The 22,142-nt window shown below is 40.0% G+C and overlaps 1 protein-coding gene across 1 annotated transcript in view; it reads left to right on the top strand.

The window, feature by feature from the left end:
- Positions 1 to 22,142, top strand: part of LOC117293471 (stromal interaction molecule 1-like) — a 60,176-nt gene that overhangs the window by 32,820 nt on the left and 5,214 nt on the right. Inside the window, exons 8-12 of the mRNA XM_033775819.1 lie at positions 7,955 to 8,153; positions 10,842 to 11,009; positions 11,400 to 11,500; positions 12,197 to 12,351; positions 16,442 to 16,471. Of these exons, the coding sequence (XP_033631710.1) occupies positions 7,955 to 8,153; positions 10,842 to 11,009; positions 11,400 to 11,500; positions 12,197 to 12,351; positions 16,442 to 16,471 (653 nt within the window). The remainder of the gene's footprint in view (positions 1 to 7,954; positions 8,154 to 10,841; positions 11,010 to 11,399; positions 11,501 to 12,196; positions 12,352 to 16,441; positions 16,472 to 22,142) is intronic.

The following is a 22,142-nucleotide window of genomic DNA, read 5'->3' as shown; positions in this document are numbered from 1 at the left end:
TACCTTACTTCAGGAAACAATTTATAAAGTGGCATCTGCACAAACTGCAAGCATTTGTGACTGCGACATACTTTGTATCTAGTGAACTTTGAACCAGTGCGTAATCTTGTAATCACAATAACAATCAATCTTTCCACCATGGCAATTGCACTGCTAGACATTTATGACAAGTACACTGTTCATGAATAAGCCATCTTAAAGCTCCAATGGAATTTGTGTGTGTAAATTAATTATGGTTATCAACTAACATGGCACTTCCGTTGGTCGCTGATGCAAACAATGCACATAACATTTGTCATTTTTCCCATTCTGTTAGAAATGTCTGTGACAAGACAGTGAGGTCTCAAAATTATAAATATTAATATTATATTACGCATTGTGTCATTACCTTTAAGGTTGCTGCTGACAGTTAGAACTTTTGTTTTTATCAACAAAAACCAACACAGGGCTCAAATTTAGGGGACAATTCACAAGACTCGGAGGGCTCATAGCTCAAAACTTTTACTGGACCAGAGAATTTGTTAAACAGGAATCTAAATATAGGATTTGAGGCATTGCATGGTGAGGTATCAATGTATATTTGGTTTGCGGTAACACCATGTGTGTATCTACTTGCCAGGTAGAGTTGTTCTTAGGGAACTGTCTTGCTTTATTCTACTGCCGTGGAGTAGATAATCGGAGGTTCGGGAGACTTCTCAGGTCTGAAAAGAACTGTCCTGCTTTTTAACTATTACCAGGGCGGATGGTATAGAAATTAGACTGTGGACTACTACTTTAGCTTATAGGATCGTAATTAACTGTACTGCCGCGGAGTCAGTTCTGAAATCTTACAATATTACAATAAAACTGCACTGAATTGATTGTAACGCATGACAACCTCCCCATGTAATGAGATTGATAAAACTCTAGCAAGTTGACCATCTTACAATATTTGAATAAAACTGCACTGAATTGAATGTAACGCATGACAACCTCCCCATGTACATACGGGGGTGCGTGATATTGATAAAACTCTAGCAAGTTTTGTCAATCAAACTCTAGCAAGTTTACCATCATACTTTAAAATATTACAATGTATTGATATTGATATTGATAAAACTCTAGCAAGTTGACCATCATACAATATTAAAATAAAACTGCACTGAATATGACTGTAACGCATGACAACCTCCCCATGTACATACTACTCTAGCAAGCTTATCAATCCCCGCACATTTTCTAATCAGGTTGCAAATTGAGATAAATTGTGATAGCAGTTTTATGGTTATTGCTTTGCAAGCAATAAGAGCATCCTGACCTACAATCTATCATGTTAAAAGGCAGGTATACTTTTAGTAATCACTCTTAAAATTAAAGATGCTATGTCAGATTTTTTGCCCCAAACATCAAAAAATAGATTTTTTTTTAGTGAATCTTATTTCAAAGAGTATCACTCGCTCTAACGAAAAAAAATAAATAACTTTTACCTTTAATGGCCAGGAACCATGACAAAAATTTAAAACGTTTCTTATAAAACACATAAGAATTGGTCATGTGATATATTGTCGGGATCCCGACAAAAACTAATTTTGAGCACTTTATTTCACTGCCACTAATAATTGGCCTATGGAAATATTGCTGCCCTCATGTTTTAGGAATTATTGCTGCCCTCAATATACAAATTCATAAATGTCTTAAAAGCCATGGTACATGTAATATGCAATATTTAATATCTGTCTCCTATTTCAAAACAAAGCAAATGACGTGCAATCTTCCCTTGAAATAAACGAAATCCAACTCAAATGTCAAAGAGAAAAGAAAAAAAAAAACCTGATCCCTTTCCTAAACTATTTGTTAATGTCTTCGCACACAATTGTATCTACATTGTATCTTCACTTACATTTTGATGTAACAAACAAGAAAGCTGATACCTATCACAGTTGTCTTATGTTTTGTTTGTGACTGACAAGAAAAATAATTAGATTTGTCGCAGGTTGTTTTTGATGAGCGTATCCAACATTTGATTCACCCTTGAGCTATACAGCTTGCCCAAGTCTCAGTTATTATTGACAATGGGACATTGTATAATATGATTTACCACTTCAGTTAGACTTCTGATGCCATATCCACCCTAGAGATGTCCGGCAATTTACTTAAAGGGTCTACACACTGTTGGTAATTACTCAAAATAATTGTTAGCATAAAAACTTACTTTGTAACAAGCAATGGAGAGCTGTTGATAGTACACAAAATTGTGAGAAATGGCTCCCTCTGAAGTATGGGGTAGTTTTTGAGAAAGAGGGTACTTCTCACTCAAATAATAAAGGCTTCAGGCCTTTTATATTAGGCACATGAAAGCACACAAATTTGTGCAACAAGGGTGTTTTTTTTATTTATTATTCTCTTGCAACCTCGATGACCAACTGAGTCCAAATTTTTCTAGATGTGTTATTTTATGCATTGGGATACACCAAGTGAGAATACTTGTATTTGACAATTACCGTGTCCAGTCAAGTGCCTTTAAACTCTTTTAAGTCTGGTTGGTCTACATTACTTATGTGGTGTTGACATACACTTACAAGATTTGTCAGTGTCACTTAAAGGCAGTGGACACTATTGGTAATTACTCAAAATAGTTATTGGCATAAAACCTTACTTGGTGACAAGTAATGGGGAGAGGTTGATAGTATAAAACATTGTGAGAAACGGCTCCCTCTGAAGTGCCATAGTTTTAGAGAAGGACATAATTTTCAACGAATTTGATTTCGCGACCTCAGATTTAGAACTTGAGGTCTCAAAATCAACCATCTGAAAGCACACAACTTCGTGTGACAATGGTGTTTTTTTTCTTTCGTTATTATCTCGCAAGTTCGATGACCGATTGAGCTCAAATTTTCACAGGTTTGTTATCTTATGCTTATGTTGAGATACACCAACTGCGAAGGCTAGTCTTTGACAATTACCAATAGTGTCCACCGCCTTTAAGATTACGTATCTCTCAATAGTGGCATGAGTACAAATATTGATCACAAGTAGACAGTTACATGTATGCGGTACCACCATGTGTGTATCTACTTGCCAGGTAGAGTTTGTTCTTTAGAGAACTGTCTTTCTTTCTTCTACTACCACAAAGTAGATTTATCGGTTGTTCGGGAGACTTCTCAGTTCTTAAAAGAACTGTCCTGCTTTTTAACTACTACCCGGCCGAAAGGTATAGAAAATTGGCTGGGACTACTACTTTAGCTTATAGGATTGTAATTAACTACACTACCGCGGAGTCAGTTCTTCAATTGGTCTCAACGTTCCGACTAGCTTGCTCTAGTCATCGTCAGGAGACAGTTCTCTGAGAACAAACTCTACCTGGCAAGTAGATACACAAATGGTGTTACCGCAAATCAAATATATATTGATACATGTACCGCACCATGCAATGCCTCCAATCATATAATTATTTATTTATTTATTTCCTTTATTTACCAAGGGTGAGCCAAATCAGTAAAAAAAAAACTGGTTTCCATTTGGGCCCTGTGAATAAACTAATATGTTATAGGCAGTGGACACTATTGGTAATTGTCAAAGACTAGCCTTCACAAGCGATGTATCTCAACATATGCATAAAATAACAAACCTGTGAAAATTTGAGCTCAATCGGTCATCGAAGTTGCGATATAAAAAGGAAAGAAAAATAACCCTTGTCACTCGAAGTTGCGTGCGTTTAGATGGTTGATTTCGAGACCTCAAGTTCTTAATCTGAGGTCTCGAAATCAAATTCGTGGAAAATTACTTCTTTCTCGAAAACTGTGGCACTTCAGAGGGAGCCGTTTCTCACAATGTTTTTTACCATCAACCTCTCCCCATTACTCGTCACCAAGAAAGGTTTTATGGCAATAATTATTTTGAGTAATTACCAATAGTGTCCACTGCCTTTAAAAGTAAACATAAAATCACATGAGTAGACAATTGATGTTGCAGCTGTGCTCTTACAGGTAACATGTGTACTTGTGCTACACACTAAAGTGACCAAGACTTGAAATTAACACTGGACCACAGGCCTGTATCCAGTGATTTTAACAATAATAATAATAATTAGGTGCTTAATAGAGTTGTTTCTAAGGAGACATTTAGTATTTTCCTGCAAGGTACAATGTATGTGGGACCTGCGTTTGAATTGTGAGACCTACACATGTACTCATTTTACATAGCACCATGTAATGGTTTACAAGGTGCTGTGGTGCAATATGCTGCAAACCAAACCAGGAACACCCGGGCCAACCCCTTCTCTTTGCAAAAAGTGCACTGGGTTCTGTTTCGTACATTTACAACACGCGGGACCTATGACTTTACGTTCCATCCGAAGTCAAGACAATAATGGTCAAGTGTCTTGCTTATGGACACAAGTGTCACGACCATGACTCGAAACCGCACGCTGATGATCAGAAATACAAGAGCTTGAGTCCTGAGTGCTCTTATTCACTTGGCTGTGACACTACATGTACATGTACATTTAGTATCCATATTGAAACTATATTGCTAGTAGTGGACACATTGGCACATTTTATTGCGAACTTGACACAGGGAGTTTGTAATCACATCTGTATATATTTATTGATTTCCCATTCAGAGCATTGTGATGCGTTGTTTAGTTTTATATTGAAACAAAAATATTTGTTGACAATGCAAGTCTCCATATGTTGCAGTCCTTCCGCTTTCAAATATAGGATGTATCAGCTTTATGGCTTTCTGTTAAGGGTCACTTTGTGGACGTTGACTTCATAATTTATTAATTTTGTTAGAAATAAAATATAAAATTACACCAATTGTATAACAAAGATCTGCTTTAAAAATAAAAATTGGTATTACCTTGCAGAGCTGGCAACTTTCACGGATTCTGCTAAGATTTCCCTGCGAACTAATCCATCTTTCCATGCTCTTATGAACAAATTTGAAAATCTTAAAGGCACTGGACACCTTTGGTTTTTGCCAAAGACCACTATTCTCACCTGGTGTGTCCCAACATATGCATAAATTAACAAACCTGTGAAAATGTTTGACTTAAATGGTCATTGAAGTTGCAAAAACACTGTTGTTGTATAAATTTGTGTGCTTTCAGATGCCTAAAAAGACTTCAGGCTTAAAGTCTTTTTAAAATTTGAGTGAGAAATTATGTCTTTTTCAAAAACGACTTATTTCAAAGAGATTTTTCCCCTTTTACATTTGTCAACAAACAATGGCTACTCAATCATGCACTCATTCTGAGCATTGGAAACAAAATGACAGTGTTCATTTCCACCTATTAAATGAAAATGTCTGATTGAAACTTGATCCTGGAATGGGTTGCCCTGCCTGTAATAGAGGCACAGTGTAAGTTTACAATCTACAAACCATTATTACGATATCAAGTTTGATCCAGTCAATGGGCTCCTTTCAACAGTGCATTGTCAAGCTAGCAGGAGGCCGAAACCAGATCAGTAATACTACACCTGACCCTAAACTAATTAGGCCGTTATGGAAAGCTTGAAACGAAAGCGCGAGAGGATATAGAAACTTCTATTCACCAAATCCTGTATCGATTGCGTCTGAATTAGTTGTGTCAGTTTGCGGTGGGGGATGTCTATGTTACCATACACTGCCAGTGCCAGTAATATTAGCATTTGGTTTACATAAGCCTTAGGCTCGTCTGGTGGGATAATTTACTGTGGGGTTTTCAGGAGTTTATATTTGATTTTCGCGGTTGATCTTTGAAGATGCACAAAATTATCTCCTGAGTCTGTTTGCTCACATAGTTTTTCGTCATTTGATTGGTGCAGGATTGGTGAAACACGGGTTGTGTATTATACTCTATATTGCCATGTGTTTATTGCCACTGGGTGGCGCGCCAAAAAATGTTTATAGGTGTCCTATAGTGATAATTATAGGATGGTGTCCTGTTGACCCTATTCACCTGAGGTCATCATCAGAATAGTTTTGGATGCGCCATTTTGGTGGTCCATGTTAACGTGCAATATACCGTGAAGTGCACATTTTAGGCGACGCAGCGTTTACAAGTAAACCTATTGACCACCAAAAATGGTGAGCATGGTACAGTCGCCGCATGTGACGTGCATGCAAGGGGTCAATAGTGATGATTATATAATGTAGGACAGTGTCCTATAGTGAAAACTATAGGACACTTGTGACACTTCATGGCTGCCACTTCTTGTGATACTGTATGTCATCATGTGACACTTAAATACCATACGTACCAGGCCCTACTGTACATGTACATATGTACTTTATACAAAATTGCAAAGCAAAAACAAATGTTGCTTAACAATAACAAACGGATTACCAGCCAAAACTCCATCAAGTCTACATTGTTGCAACTGGTGCCCCAATCTTTTTTTCACTTTCCATTTTTTCCTGCTAAAACCTGTTAACAGCTTCATGACATTGGCTCTGCAAGCAACACAGTAAGCGGTAGTACTCGTATAGTTCTATCCAGTGGTTTGTAAGGTACACGTACTTGAAAGTCAATTATTCACTTTGTGTCAGTATTGGATCAGTAGCTTTTAGAACATCAAATATTTGATGGATTTATAAGTCAACATCTTGTTGAAATAGAAAAAAGAAAAAACGCATTCAACATGTTTCATTTGCATCGGCTGTGTATGTGTAGCATCTGTTTTTCTGAATAGTACAGTGTAAGATGCATTAAATGTATAAATTTTCCTGTTTTCAAATCTCAGTTTCAGTGAATTAAGGGTTTTATACACGATTGGTATGGACAACAAAATATTGTTTAACATTAGTCTGAAATTTAAGTGCTTATGAAGTTCATGCTAGAGCTATTTTTCCTGTGAAATATTTCCCTCTGAAATAAAATCACTTTCAAGAAAACTGTGTTTGAAAGCCTAAAAAAAAAATCACCTGGGCAACATTGTCTTTACAAAATTTAAAAGTGTGCAATGGTTTTCACAAATTACTCCTGACTCACAATTTTCACAGTTTTGTTGAAATAGCAAAACTGTGAAAATTTAGGCTTGGGGCCTAATCCGTTGTGTGAGTCAGGAGTAATTTGTTCTCAAACAAAACATTCACAGTGCCTGCAACTTGCTTGACAGCCAGTTCTGTATAATACCTTTAATTTAGAAGTAACAATTGCACGTTACGTCGTCAATTCACTCCACTGATTGACGGAATAGACAATCTGGTACTACATGTACATGAGTATGCATTCCCTTTGGGTATACAGTTCATTATATAGATTCTTAAGCAGCTAATTAGAGGATTATAAGCAATTCCCTTGGTCTCTTAAAGGCACTGGACACATTTGGTAATCAAAGACTAGTAGTCTCACTTGGTGTGTCCCAATATGCATACTATAACAAATCTGTTAAAATTTGAACTCATCAAAGTGAGTTGCAAGAGAACAATGAAAGAAAAATACAATTTTTGCATAAGCGTTTGTGCTTTCAGATGATTTTAAAAAACTGAGTTAGAAGATACCTCTTTCTCAAAAAACTATGTTTACTTCAGAGGGAGCTGATTCTCTTAATGTTTTATACAATCAACAGCTCTCCATTGCTCGATGCCTTTATTGCGAGACCCGATCCTGCTGGTTTTCAATGGCAATTTAAACCTCGTTACCACTCTTGTAGTCCCCTTATTGGGTGCGTTCGTTTAGCTTCCCTGGGTCGACCGGGTCTGCCCCCGATACGTTTGAATAGATTTGACGTCATTCCAGGGGCTCACCCAGGTCAGCCCCAGTGCCCTGCTTGTGGAGTGGGTCACTTGGAGGTGACCCCGAGGTGCCTGACGTCAACACGAGAGGGAGAGTGTGATCGTTTGATTAGCTCTTGGCAGGGGCTCACCTGAGTAAACACCGCGGGGTGGCCCAGGGAAGCTAATCGAACGCACCCATAATTAGTAAAGTTTCAGATTGAAACCGATAATTTTGATTTATGATGATCATATTGGATATTTTACTTTTGAACAGATTAGAGAGAGCCCAAGAAGAGCACAAGACAGCAGTCCAGGAGAAGCAGTCGATAGAAGCCAAGCTAACCGATGAGATATCCAGAGCTATACAAGAAGCTGAGAGACTACAAGAAGCAAGGCATTCTGATGGAGGGGGTAGTCATAGCGTCACTGAGCTGGAGGAGAAACTCAGGCTGGCTGAGGAGGAACTAACGCAAGTGAGTAACAAGCTAAGGGAGAACCCTTTCCGTAATGAGAGCCAGGCATTTCTCCCTGTTCGCTGTAACTAATGTTTTGCAAACTAAGGTGTCCGACAGAGGAGTGCTTGTGAACTCTAAATGGTAACCATAATCGACTGTTGCAAGCGCCCATGTGTCGGACCTGATGTCGCTCCAAGACCCTGTGAAATCTCTGAGGCCGTCCCCCGACGGGTCCCAGGTCGGGTCCCAGGTCGGGGCCAAAGTTGGGAGCAGGGCGTCACCGCCTCAACCCCCCCCCCCTTATGTGCCCCCGAGTAGCCGGGCCCATCTGGAAGTTCTGATGGGCAGGCTGGAGTAGCGTGGTGCCGCTGGAGCAGTGCCAGGAGATGTCCTAGTAGGGAGGACTTGAGGGCCTTACGATACACTGGACGTGGCGTAAAGTCAACCTGGTTGGCCTTCTTCCCCCCAAACTTAGCCTTTGGCGCCTTTGGCGCCTTTGGTCTTCACAGGTTCAGTTTGTCTTCGGTCTTCAGACGTTTGGCTTCTTCCTCAAGGATCTCTGGGTTGTTCCCCAGGAGAGAAAATGTCTTCCAATTTCTTCTTTCCCCTGTGTCGTAGGGGATGTACAACGTCTCAAGCAGGTTTGTCCTTCGGGAAAGTCAACCTTGTTGGTCGTTGGTTTCCACAGGTTCAGTTTGTCTTTGGCCTCAGACGTTTGGCCACTTCCTCAAGGATCCCTTGGTTATTCCCCAGGAGAGCAAATGTCTTCCAATTTCTTCTTAGCCCCGTCTTGTAGGGGATATACAATGTTTCGTGGACGTTTGTTTATTCGGGAAAGCCGACCTTGTTGGTCTTTTTCCCTCGAAACTTAGCCTTCGGAGTGGGTGGTTTCCTCAGGTTTATTTTGTTTGCGGTCTTCAGGCGTTTGGTCTCTGCCTTTAGGATCTCTTGGTCTTTTCCAAGGAGAGAAATATCCTCCAATTTCTTCTTAGCTTCGTCGTAGGGGATATACAGCGTCTCGAGGACATTTGTCCTTCGTGATCATGTAGTCTGGAGCGACATCCGAGTGAATTGTTCCAGGGACATCCTGAGGCCCTCATCTAAGCAGCGAAAGGCTATAGCCAACATGTGCGCTGGGATGGATGCACCCTTTTCACCGGCTCTGACAGCAGTGACGGCATACTCTCGACGGCTTTGGCTTTGGCGCCAAAATGAGCCGCCTCATCAATCTTCTTCATCTGTTCTTCCAGTCGGGCTTTGCCCTTGTCAGCGAAGATCACCTTAGTTGAGGCGTTACCACCATCGTTGGAGAGCTTTTCTTTAGCAGTAGATGGTATAGTGGGGACTGTAAAAAAGTCTTCACAGTCCTTTTGTGGGGACTGAAAATATTTGTTTTGATCTTCACCCTTGCGGGATCCATTCATGCAGGATCCAAATTTGTCTCAAACTCTTCCAAGAACTTAAGGATCTCTTGAAATTGTCCCCCAAAGAGGTCAATCCCCTAGAGAGAAATGTTTTCCAATTTCTTCTTTGCTCCGTCGTAGGGGATGTACAACGTCTCGAGGATGTTTGTCCTTTGGGATCCGGTAGTCTTGAGCGAGATCCGAGTTAACTGTTCCAGGTACATCCTGAAGCCCTCTTTTAGGCAGCGAAAGGCTATAGCCAGCATGTCCGCTGGGGTGGATGCACCCTCTTCACAGGCGCAGACAATATACTCTGACAGCATCAGAAGATGCGAGCCGCCTCATCAATTTTCTTCATCTGTTCTTCCAGTCAGACTTTGTCCTTGTCAGCGAAGATTGAAGATCGCCTTAGTCGAGGTTTTACCACCATTGCTGTGAGAGCTTGTCTTTAGCAGTAGATGCTATAGTGGGGACTATAAAAAAAAGTCTTCACAGTCGCTAAGCAAGAGCGTGAAAAAAAAACCTCACGTGTACCATGTACAAAGAAGGGCCTGGCGACATGGCGCCCTCTTGTCTAGTGAATTAGCCTGCCGGCTATGAAATATGCAAAAGTAGTGGCTATTAGGGTAGTTATCATTCATAGACTCGTCCCACACTTCTGTGGTGGGTGAAAAATATGCTAGATTGTGCATTGGGAGAAACCTCTCCTTAATGAAAGACTCTGGTTGATTTGTTCTGACTTCTGTTCCCAGGCCTGATGCTTCACGGAGGCAACAGAGGCGATTGCCTCTATGCCCCCTGATCATTGCATTGGTGCCCTTGAAATGCTTCAAATTTCCTCAGTGGGTGCCCTTTAACAAGGAGAAAATGCCTTGGTGCCTTTGCCCTTTCAAAAACAAAGCATACGGGCCTGTACAATCCTATTTGAATATGTAAACTGCAAACATCTTGACCTTTTCTTGACTTCTCTTATATCGTTGCGGTACCCGCTGCCAAAACATAGGGTTCGAACTGCCTCTAGCTACCGGGCAACCCCGGTAGTCTAGTTGGTAACCCACTGCTCTAGAATCGCTAGGGTCGTGGGTTCGAATCCCACCTGAGTAACATGCCTGTGATATTTTTTCACAGGACTCGGGAAAGTACCGAGTATACAGTGCTAACACACATCGGTGTATGGGTAAAAAACAAAATTAATATTCTTTATCCCTGATGCAAATTTAACATCTCTTATGACATCAGTCTGTTCCTATACAATCCTATTTGAATATGTAAACTGCAAACATCTTGACCTTTTCTCACTTAGTTACGAAATGCCCTACAAGAAGCAGAGAGGCAGTTAGACTCAGGAAGTATCTGGCGCCCACCAGTCGTCTTACAGCAATGGTTACAGCTCACATATGAAATAGAAAAGAAATACTACGCCTTCAAGAGGTCTGCTGCTGATAAACAGCTCCGAGAAGCCAAAGATGTGGTGAGTGCAATTTGAATACAAAAATTAATAATAGTAACAATAATAATTTTCTATATAGTGCTTTTTCACTCCCGAAGGGTGTCCCAAATCAATTATTACCCCTGGTAACATCCACTAAATTGCAAAGACTAGAGCAAGCTAATCAAACGTTGAGACTAATTTAGACCTCCGCGGTAGTAAAGTTTATAAAGAGAAGTCCCCTCGATCCACTAAAGCGAAGGTAATAATCCCGGCCGATTTCTTACCTCCCGCCAAGGTATTAGTTAAATCTCCCACTTTTTGAATACTTGCCTCCATTTGTAAAGAAAGTGATTAATATTTTGCTTCATAAATTGGTCTAATCTTTGTGTTTTCACGCTCTCTTTCTTTGTGCGTCTTATTGCTGTGTAGGTGGAAAAGATAAGAAAAAGGAGAGGTACATTTATGGGATCTTTTCGGCTTGCTCATGGCAATGTACTGGATGATGTCGATACAAGAATAATCAATGCAAGGTACATGTACATGTAAATTTGTCATGACCCAATTGACATGACCTGGACTCGAACCCACACTCTGCTGATCAGAAACACCAGAACTTGAGTCCGTTGTTCTTATCCGCTGTTCTGGACCGATCTATTAAGCTCCGCCCCATTGCGTATTGACCAATTACAACCCATTGGGCCACGGACAGTCCGACAAAAAAAAAGTCTGACATGCGTGCGCGTATGCTTGGCGCACGTATGCTTGGCGCGCGCGGCAGAGTTCTGCAGAATGGCATTAGAGAGGTTCACGTGTTCTTGCTCACACACGCGTTGTTGGCGGAGTCTAACGTATCGGTCTATGTATTTGTCGACTAGAGGTTGATTGCATGGGTTCCAGTAATAATATCGACCACCATTTAATGGCCTGACATTTCGACCCTAGCACTAGCAGAGCCATTGAGAAAGACTCTGCTAGGTTCGAAACTTCAGGCTATTAACTTTTTGTTGCATTTATGCCACAGGTCCTTTTGGCTGGTAAGCAGGTTGCAATCAGCTTATGCTGTTTTCTCATGTTGTTTTTTTTAACACCAAAACTCAATATTAGTATTATAATATTGTAATATTGCTTTTTCATGTTTCAAAGCGCTCACTATTTGTCATGACAAATCAATCAAATCAAATCAATTTATTTTTACTATAACTTGATTTCTACTTTTGCCCTTGCAGATCTGCCTTATCGGAAGTCACAACGGAGCTCAAGGAGCGACTACATCGCTGGGCGATGGTAGAAACGCTATGTGATTGTCAGATTGTCAATAACCCTGGCATCCATTATTTAGTGTCAACGTTAGGCGTCACAATATCGGACGCTTCATCCACAAGTGAGTTTCTCTGTCAATTAATGTCATCGTTGTTGATGAAATTTGTTATGTTAAAAAAAAAAAAAAAAAAATCCCAAATCGTTCGACATCGACTGCTTGCCATCATTTTGGTGATCATCTAACAGGAGACTTGTGGACGGTCCTTCAAGGTTCTCGCCGGTAGTGCGCGTGCTTAGACCAATATATAGAGCATGTACCTGCATGATCAGAGCCGCAAAAAAGGACCATACGTCTACTGCCGTCAGCAATATGAAAATGGCCTCGCCCTCTCAAAGATAAAATTCCAGGCCTGTTGCATTTTAAAAGTACAAATTTGTCTGAAAGTACACACAAATACACGGTCATGTACTGCTAATACACCGATTCATTAGACTCCGCCCACGGTGCACGTGTGAGCAAGCACACGTGAGCCTCTCCAATGCCATTCTGCACATTCCTGCCGTGCACGCCAAGCATACGCGCACGCATGTCGGACCTTATAGTGTCTGACTATTGGTTGTGCAATGGGTTGTGATTGGTCAATGGGGCGGAGCTTAAAGGCAGTGGACACTATTGGTAATTACTCAAAACAATTATTAGCATAAAAACTTACTTGGTAACGAGTAATGGGGAGAGGTTGATAGTATAAAACATTGTGAGTAACGGCTCCCTCTGAAATGATGTAGTTTTCGAGAAAGAAGTAATTTTCCATGAATTTGATTTTGAGACCTCAAGTTTAGAATTTGAGGTCTCAAAATCAAGCATCTGAAAGCACCCAACTTCGTGTGATAAGGGTGTTTTTTTTCTTTCATAGTTATCTCGCAACTCAGATGACCAATCGAGCTCAAATTTTCACAGGTTTGTTATTTTATGCATATGTTGAGATACACCAAGTGAGAAGACTGGTCTTTGACAATTACCAATAGTGTCCAGTGTCTTTAATGGACTGGTCTATTTGGAAAAAGATAAAGGGTTATGTTGGATTAGTGTTCTTTTGAGTTGCTGCACAAACACTGGTGCGTAGCTAATATTAAGGTGATCACAAAAATGATGACATTGCAAGAATGTTGGTGACTTTAGGTGGAGTTTTTTAGGCTGTATGATTTATGTAGCATCATATGGTTATCATCTATGCAAGTACAACTTGAATTGTTATCTTCCGTCTTGGTTTTGTTTTTGACGTGTCTTTGTCAGTCTGCTGTGTGTTAGTTTGTTTGTTTGTTTGTTTTTGCTTATTAGTTTTAGTCATTGCTTGTCTGTAGGTATCAATCGGCAATAATGCAAAGTCATGTTTTCTGTAAAAATTTCTCAAATTTTCTTTCTAATATTAAGAAGGCTAAACCACACATCTACATAATGAAGTACTTTAAATACTATTCACCATTAGTTTCCTCTTTTTAAAGGAACGTTGCCTTGGATCGGTCAAGTTGGTCTTTGAAAAGCGTTCTGTAACCGTTCGTTATAAAATGCACATGGGTAGAAAGATGTTGTAAAAGTAGAATACAATGATCTACACAAATATGCCTCAAAATTGGTTGGTTTTCTTTTTTACCTCGTCGACTAACACGGTCGGCCATTTATGGGAGTCAAAATATTCTACTTTTAAAACATCTTTCTAACCATATGCATTTCATAACAAACGGTTTGTTTCAAATGCTTTTTATAGACTAACTCGTCCGATCCAAGGCAACGTGTTCCTTTAATAATCAACTACTGCCTAAAGAATTCTCCAATGTGATCTTAATGTTTCCCCCCCGACGATAAAAACAACAGAACGGAATTGGTTATTGATTGAACATCAGACACTATTTGTTCATGTTGATACTCAAGGTCTTGTGACTAGACTTCATTCCACTTGGAGCAGCACAATTTAATGCTCCTTGTGGAGATTGGTCTGGGACTCTGGGTCAGAGCCTTGAAGGTGGCACATTTTTTGGCCTCCAGATGTTTTTGCACATGAGTGTTTTCCGGCACATCACGCAAATGACCCTGAGCACTCCCCCACACTTCATATGTTAGGCCAAGTAAAAGAAAAAACATGTTTCACGTCCGGGTTTTTCAAAAAAAGGAGGAAGAGGGGCTTTTTATTTTTTATTTTTTATTTCAAGATGGCCGCCATTCTTTGTTAAAATTTCAAATATCCATTGTTTTTTCTACTGCTGAAATACACAAAACATAAATGAAACAATTTAGTCGAGGCATTCAGACAAGACATTCAGATTGTTTTTGCTGAGATCATTTAAAATAACCCTATTTAGAAAAAAATAAAAAATGTGCATACAAAAATAAAATAAAAAAGGAGGCGGCCTGTAAAAAGGAAGCGGGCGGGAACGCGAAACATGGTTTTTTTTATACTTGGCCTTATTGTGGGACCTTGTTTACACTAAACACTGCACCATGACCAACGTCCATCCACCCAGATCCACCATGCTTAAACATATTCGGGTGCTTTTTCAACATGTCCACAGATTTTACATTAAACTTACAAGGTTTGATGATAATGATAGTATAAAGCTTCCCTTTAAATATTACTTACTGAGGTGCTGTAGTTTTTGAGAAATGAGTAAAACAAGTCACAAAATAATTTTCGTCTCAGTGAGACGAAAACTATTTTAGCATGTAAAAACGTATTAACCAGTTATGATATTATTTTATAACAAACCATACCTGAATATTAATTTTGGTTTTTTACCCATATACACCGATGTGTGTTAGCACTGTATACTCAGTACTTCCCGAGTCCTGTGAAAAAATATCACAGGCATGTTACTCGGCCCTTGCAATTCTAGAGCAGTGTCTTACCAACTAGACTACTGAGGTTGCCCGGTAGCTAGAGGCAGTTCGAATTCTATGTTTCATCTATTATACCATAACTGGTTAATATGTTTTTACATGCTAAAACTGAGACAAAAATTATTTTCATGACATTGTTTTACTCATTTCTCAAAAATTACAGCACCTCAGTAAGTAATATTTGCTGGGAAGCTTTCTATTATCATTATCTTCAAACTGTGTAAGTTTAATGTAAATCTGTGGACATAGTATTTTCTATTAGAAAAAAGTACATGTTAGACCTTTCACTACTTTGGGAAAACCAAGCCTGGGATCGTATAGCCCAACACTCGGGCTACTGTTTATCTTTTTTATTCAAAAAACAAAAAAAACCAAGACCACCGAACTTGTCAAATTGGCCCGACACTAAAATTACTGGCATCAGGCCTGCAATCCGATTTGAGCCCCCCTCCCCCCTGCCCACCAAGGCACTCTGCAGGAATAATCATGCAGTCAGTCGTGTATGATTCGTTTTTGAGAGGGCAAGGGCACCAAGGCATTTTCTCCTTGGTAAAGGGCACCTCCTGTATATAAGGGAATAGTAATAATATATAATATAATAGCATTTCAAGTAATAATATATAATATAATAATATATCGAGGTCTTATATAGCGCATGTATCTACCAAACAAGGTACTCAAGGCGCTGAGTATATACAAACTTTCAGAAAGATAGGTTATTGCAGTGATGAATTCTGAGACCCAATTATTTAGCTCCTGCTTTGGGTTTACAAGGTGCTACGGCGCATACAGCAGCCACAGCCTTGAACACCGGGGCAAACCCCTTCTCTTTTCGATAAGTGCACTGGGTTCCAACACATGGGACCAACGGCTGTCCCATCTGAAGGACGAAGCAATGGTTAAGTGTCTTGCTTAAGGACACACGTGTCACGGCTGGGGATTCGAACCCACACTCTGCTGATCAAAAACACCAGAGTTTGAATTCGGTGCTCTTAACCGCTCAGCCACGACACTTCCGTAGAACCATGCCAAGGCAGTGACCAGTGGGCATTGAGGCGATCGCCTTCGTTGGGCTGAATACCCTTATAGTGTCCATGCAGATCCATCACAAGCCCATGTAGTGTTAAGCTGTGTCCGAACTGGCTACTTCGGCTACAGCTACGGCTACAGCTAGATCAGTACATCTACCAGTGTTGAAGATAGGCAGACGTGTGCAATCTAGCTGTAGCCGTTGCCGAAGTCGCCGTTTTGGACACGGCCTAATACTGTCATCACAACCTGCTTCTTATGTACATTGTACACTTATTGACCGCCACAGAATCAGTGAGGAGTGCCCTGGCGTTAGGAGGTATGGCATTTCATTTGTTTGTTTTGCACCATCTCCTGCTACCACCCATTGCTGGCATTACGTTCTAACATCTTCTCACCCTTTTTGGTCATTTCCTCCCCTTCCCCCCCCCCCCCCCCCCCCCGTCTTCTTTTTATATGTTATTTTTTAGATTTGGTTTTTATAACTCTTGTCTGTGGTCATGTTTATCATATTGAGTCATGATAGGGCCCAATTTCATAGTGCTGCTTAACAGTAAGCACATTTTTGTGCTTACTGTATTAGAAAAATTTGCTAAGGTGCAAGCGTATTTCACAGGTTAGCAAAGACTTGGGCGGCCATGTTGCGCGTTTACCATGGATTTGTATTGTGACGTCATCTTTTTTGATGAAGTAAGCCCTTTTGTGTGCTTACGGTTAGCAGCGCTAATTGTATTAAATGGAATTCGCACAGTAATCACAAAATCGGCCGCTAAGCAGCGCTAAGAAATTGGGCCCAGACCATTTCCATTTCAGTTTGGAGGAAGAGGATGCCAGGGTGTTTATTTATTGCATTGAATGCAGGGGTTGAAATTAAAACACAAGAAATCCACAAGTCTATTGGTAGTGGGTTAATTTGTGCTAATTTCAACTCCTCGAATGACTATATTGATTTTACAACCTGTTTGCATATTTTTGTTTAACGAGTTGTTCATAGAGAATGAAACAAGTATTATTCATAAGTTGTACGCAAAGTGTTGAATGATAAACTAATCAAAATGCAGACTTTCCCAAAAACGTTTTGTAAATTAATCCGAAGAAGGTGGATAAATTATTGTATGATGACACGCTGACCCCCATCGCTTCTGATTGTGTGGACTTTTGCTATTGACTTGGTAGCAAAAGTCGAGATTTATAAACATGAAAACAAAACAAAACACAAATGAGTTGTCATAGGCCACGTGCTGCGCCACACGGTGTGTGGTCTCCCCTTCCAGTTGTTTATAAGATTATAGCGGTTTTATTAAGCTGTCCAAGCCACGAAAGCCTTGACAAAAGACTAACCATGGAAAGAGTAACCATGGATTGCTACTGTGGATGATTGGAATTACCGTAACGTACTCATCCCTTTAGTTGAGCGTAAACAATGCATTCCTGTTCTAAATTTTCCCAACAACTAGGTTTGTCTGACCTTCATACTGATTTACATGCATCTTGGCCCAAATGAATTGTTTGCTATGATAATAAATGACCTGGATCTAGTGTGTAGTGACAATGAATGCGAATGGACCTTGGCTTTATTAACACAAGCCTTATTTAAAGGCTACCAGTCTGTATTTTTGTTCCTCGGCTAACCAGAAGCATGCTTGAAAATGAAATGCATGAAATGAACGAAGAAGAATTCCAAAGCATATTGTTATATAAATCTATATTGAAAGGGGTGGATATAAAGTTACTAAGATGCTCAGTAAAATACTGAATGGATAAAAAAACTTTTTGGTCTCGATTTGGACACATTTATTTTAAACAATAATTGCATTGTCTTAAATCAAATTTATTCAAGTCAAATTTCATCTCTCAAGTCGCTTATGTGCAAGTCAAATCATGTCTCAAGTCATGTTTCGTAAAGTCAAGTCACAAGTAATTTTTCCCCCAGTCAAATTGGCGCCTCGAGGCAACAACGCTTGCATTGGGGCGATTTCGAGTTAGGACGAGTAGCTCGTCCTAACTTAGGACTAGCCTTAAAGGGTGTATGTAACTTTTGTAGGACAAAAAACACAATGTCCACAGATTTACAATAAACAGTTCGAAGACAATGATAGTAGAAAGCTTCTCTTAAAATATTACGAGCTGTAGCTTTTGGGAAATGAGAAAAACAATGTCATGAAAATAATTTTCGCCTCATGAGCAAAAATTATTTTAAGCATTTACAAACGTATTTTCATGACATTGTTTTACTCATTTCTCAAAAACTACAGCACCTCAGTAAGTAATATTTGAAGGGAAGCTTTCAACTATCATATCTTCAAACCCTGTAAGTTTAATGTAAATCTATAGACATTTTGAAAATAACTCCTAAAGAGTCCTAGGACTAGTCATAGTTTAGGACTATCTTTGTGAAATCGACCCCTAAACAGGTTAATAATATTGCAAGCTTTTGAGGGGCACGCAAGCACAGCTACATGTTCCAGATCTTAAAGGAACATGTTGCCTTGGATCGGTCGAGTTGGTCTTTGAAAAGCGTTTTTAACTGTTTGTTACAAAATGCATATGAGTAGAAAGATGTTGTAAAAGTTGCATACAATGATCCACACTAACATGCCTCGAAACTGCACGGTTTTCCTTTTACTTCGTCGACTAACACGGTCTGCCATTTATGGGAGTCAAATTTTTGACTTCCATAAATGGCTGACCAGGTTTGTTCTCAAAGTAAAAGGAAAACCACGCAATTTCAAGGCAACCTTGTGTGGATCATTGTATTCTACTTTTAAAACATCTTTCCAACCATATATGCATTTGATAACAAACGGTTACAAACACTTTTTATAGACCAACTCGTCCGATCCACGGCAACGTGTTCCTTTAAGCCTGCTCTCTGTTGTCAGTTTTCTTCAAACACCCTCTCTAGATACACACTACTGGCTTATCAACATCGGACATTACTGGTCCAAGTAGTCATTGGTACATTAACCTGTATATCACATTTTTTTCTCATACTTCTGTGGTGTATAATTTGCACACAAAAACCTGGTGTACACGATGAACGTGTATTTGGTGACATGGTCTTTTCAAATACTTTGCACGTAAACGTTTTGGGGTTGGGTTTTTTCCTATGAGATCTCGCCTATCATCACAAAGGCAGGAGACGAGGGCTGCTCGTAACTGATTTGGGTTGTTGACCAAAATCAACTGTCATCGGGACGATGTTGCCACCTACTCCTGGGGCTGAAATAGTGTTACTTCCTTCACAGTCTGTAGTAAGCCTGTGCATCTTCCACCAGGAGCCTGGCTAGTAGAGTAGAAAGCAGTACCATCACAACTTTTTCTTGCTCAAGGGTTCAATTGTCATGACCGGGATTTGAACCCACAACCCACATTCAAAGGGACACTTTGCCTTGGATCGGACGAGTTGGTCTATACAAAGCGTCTGTCACCGTTTGTTATCAAATGCATATGGTTAGAAAGAGGTTTTAAAAGTAGAATACAATGATCCACACAAATATGCCTTGAAATTGCGTGGTTTTCCTTTTACCTCGTCGACTAACATGGTCGGCCATTTATGGGAGTAAATCTCTCGTGTGGGATTGCTTCAGCAGATGTCTTATCACTACTATACCACTGAGCTTTTCTATAATGGCTAGAGGCAGTTTGATTTCTTAGCAACGGGTACTGCATCGGTTTAATTTTGTTTGTTTGCATTGGGGATGAATAATAATTTGTATGTCAAGCTGTGACAATTGTCACTTTTTCCTCTCCCATGTGTCCCATCAATAACACTCTACACTAATGATGTCACTTTTGCTCAAACTACCAAGATGTCAGACAGACTTTCCATCACTCACGGGATCATTTATGCACTAACAGGCGAAACCGCAGTAGTACAAGTTAACGCTAACAAACATGATATACATTGACTAGAGCTTGGACATGTACATGTACACGCGCGTACGTGAAATTTGACACAAATGAAGTCTTTGCCGGATGTCATGGCCTTGCTTTTTGCTGAATTCTGCACTTGCCATCACTATTCTCCGCTCACTATGCGTATAGTAATGTAAAACATGTACATAATGCGCACGAGCCAAAATTCCCTGCTATCTTGTGAAATACGCCAGGCAAAGGCATAGAATTCCCTGCTTCCGCAAGTGCTGGTGATTTGCTATCGGTAAGCAGATCCTTGAAATTGGAAGTGAGGAGTGCTATTCCATGGAAGGTCAACATGGTCAAACACACCATCAGGGCCCAATTTCATAGCGCTGCTTAATGGTAAGCAAATTTGCGTGCTTACTGTAGCAGAAAAATTTGCTTAGGCCTTGGCGTATTCCACAGGTTAGCAGACAAATTTGGCGGCCATATTGCGTGTTTACTGTGGATTTGCATTGTGACGTCATTTATTTTCGTGCAGTAAGCACCGGAAGGTTAGCATGCTTTTTCAAGTGCTTACGGTTAGCAGCGCTATGAAATAAAAGTTGCACAGTAAGCACAAAATCGGCCGCTAAGCAGCGCTATGAAATTGGGCCCAGACATCCATGAACATGTATCACCTGATCACAGGGTTCCACAGCATAATTACACATGTAGCCATTTACAATTTTCATTTGTGTCTTTTTTGTATTGTTGAAATACTAATTTTGAAGAATCCAACTTTTTAAAGTTAAGACAAAACCAGTCAACAGGCATACTATACGCCTCTCTTAATATTTATGCATGATGTACATCACAATGCTAACTCAAAACGAGGCAATGGGCGGAAGTGGCTGCGCCTTGCAGCCACTTCAAGTGATGGGGAACGTGCGCCCATAGCCTCATTTTGGGTCAGAATTATGACGTCGTGCATAAGTATTAAGTTCCAATATAAAGTTTATACACTCGTCAATGTGTGCACCATTAGGACCCAAATGTTTACCATGCAACTTTACAGTATCTTAGCAAATATTCATTTGACGTTTGTCCTTCAACTCAAGATAACTGTTGTCATGCAAAGTACATTTGACACCTCATTATATACACCGGGTTACCAGGGGCGGATTTCACAAAGATCTAAGATTGATCGTAACTGCAAATCAATCGTAGTTGCTACGTGAAGTGTGATGTCACAATACAAATCACTATGGTACAGCAATACTGACAATTTGTCTTGCGATGGATTTTATTGCTTTGTGAAATCGACCCCTGGGCTTTCATAATGTGGCCCAATTTCTCAAAGCTGTTAAGCAGGAAAATACTGCTAAGCAAGTGTCTTTGCTAAGTAAAACACAAGCGTGGTAACATTAAAAACGATGGATTTTATTGCTTTGTGGAATCGACCCCTGGGCTGTCGTAAAGTGGCCCAATTTCACAAAGCTGTTAAGCAGGAAAATACTGCTTAGCAATTTTCTTTGCTAAGCAAAACACGAGCGTGGTATCATTCAAAACGACGGAATTTTGGTCCGTAAGCTGTTTCTGCTGGCAGTATTTTCTGCTTAACAGCTTGGCAGAAGTTGAGCCCAGAAGACCACACTATGCGGCATACATTATTTGCAATCAGTGGATTGCTTTCGAAATTAAATATTTCAGACTCTACTTTATCTTTTTAAATTTGTGTAATCTTGTTGCAGTTAGTAGGTGACTGCATTATGGGGGTAACGTATTTAGCATTAATTCATTTAGGGTTAATGCTAATTTAGTACAAGCAGGGCCCAATTTCATAGAGTTTCTGAAGCACAAATAGTTGCTAAGCACAACCAAATTATGATTACCAGAAGTATAGCAGCCAAAGTACCATGCCACATGTACAATCTGTGACTGGTATCTTGCTTCTTTTTTTTTGCTAAGCAGAAAGGTGCTAAGCATAATTCTCTGCTTAAGCAGCTCTATGGATCTTGGCCCATTTTTTTATTTTATTTTTTGTATGAAAGTCGCCAGACACACAAGGCCTGAAGGCCACTTCAAGGTGTGGGCTGCAATTTTTTTTTTTCAGAGGCCATTGCCACCTACTCCTAGGGCTGAAACAG

This window comes from Asterias rubens, chromosome 8 (assembly GCF_902459465.1).
Source record: "Asterias rubens chromosome 8, eAstRub1.3, whole genome shotgun sequence".
Lineage (NCBI taxonomy): Eukaryota > Metazoa > Echinodermata > Asteroidea > Forcipulatida > Asteriidae > Asterias > Asterias rubens.
The sequence above is the reverse complement of the archived record's forward strand: the minus strand, read 5'-3'. Positions and strand labels throughout refer to the sequence as shown.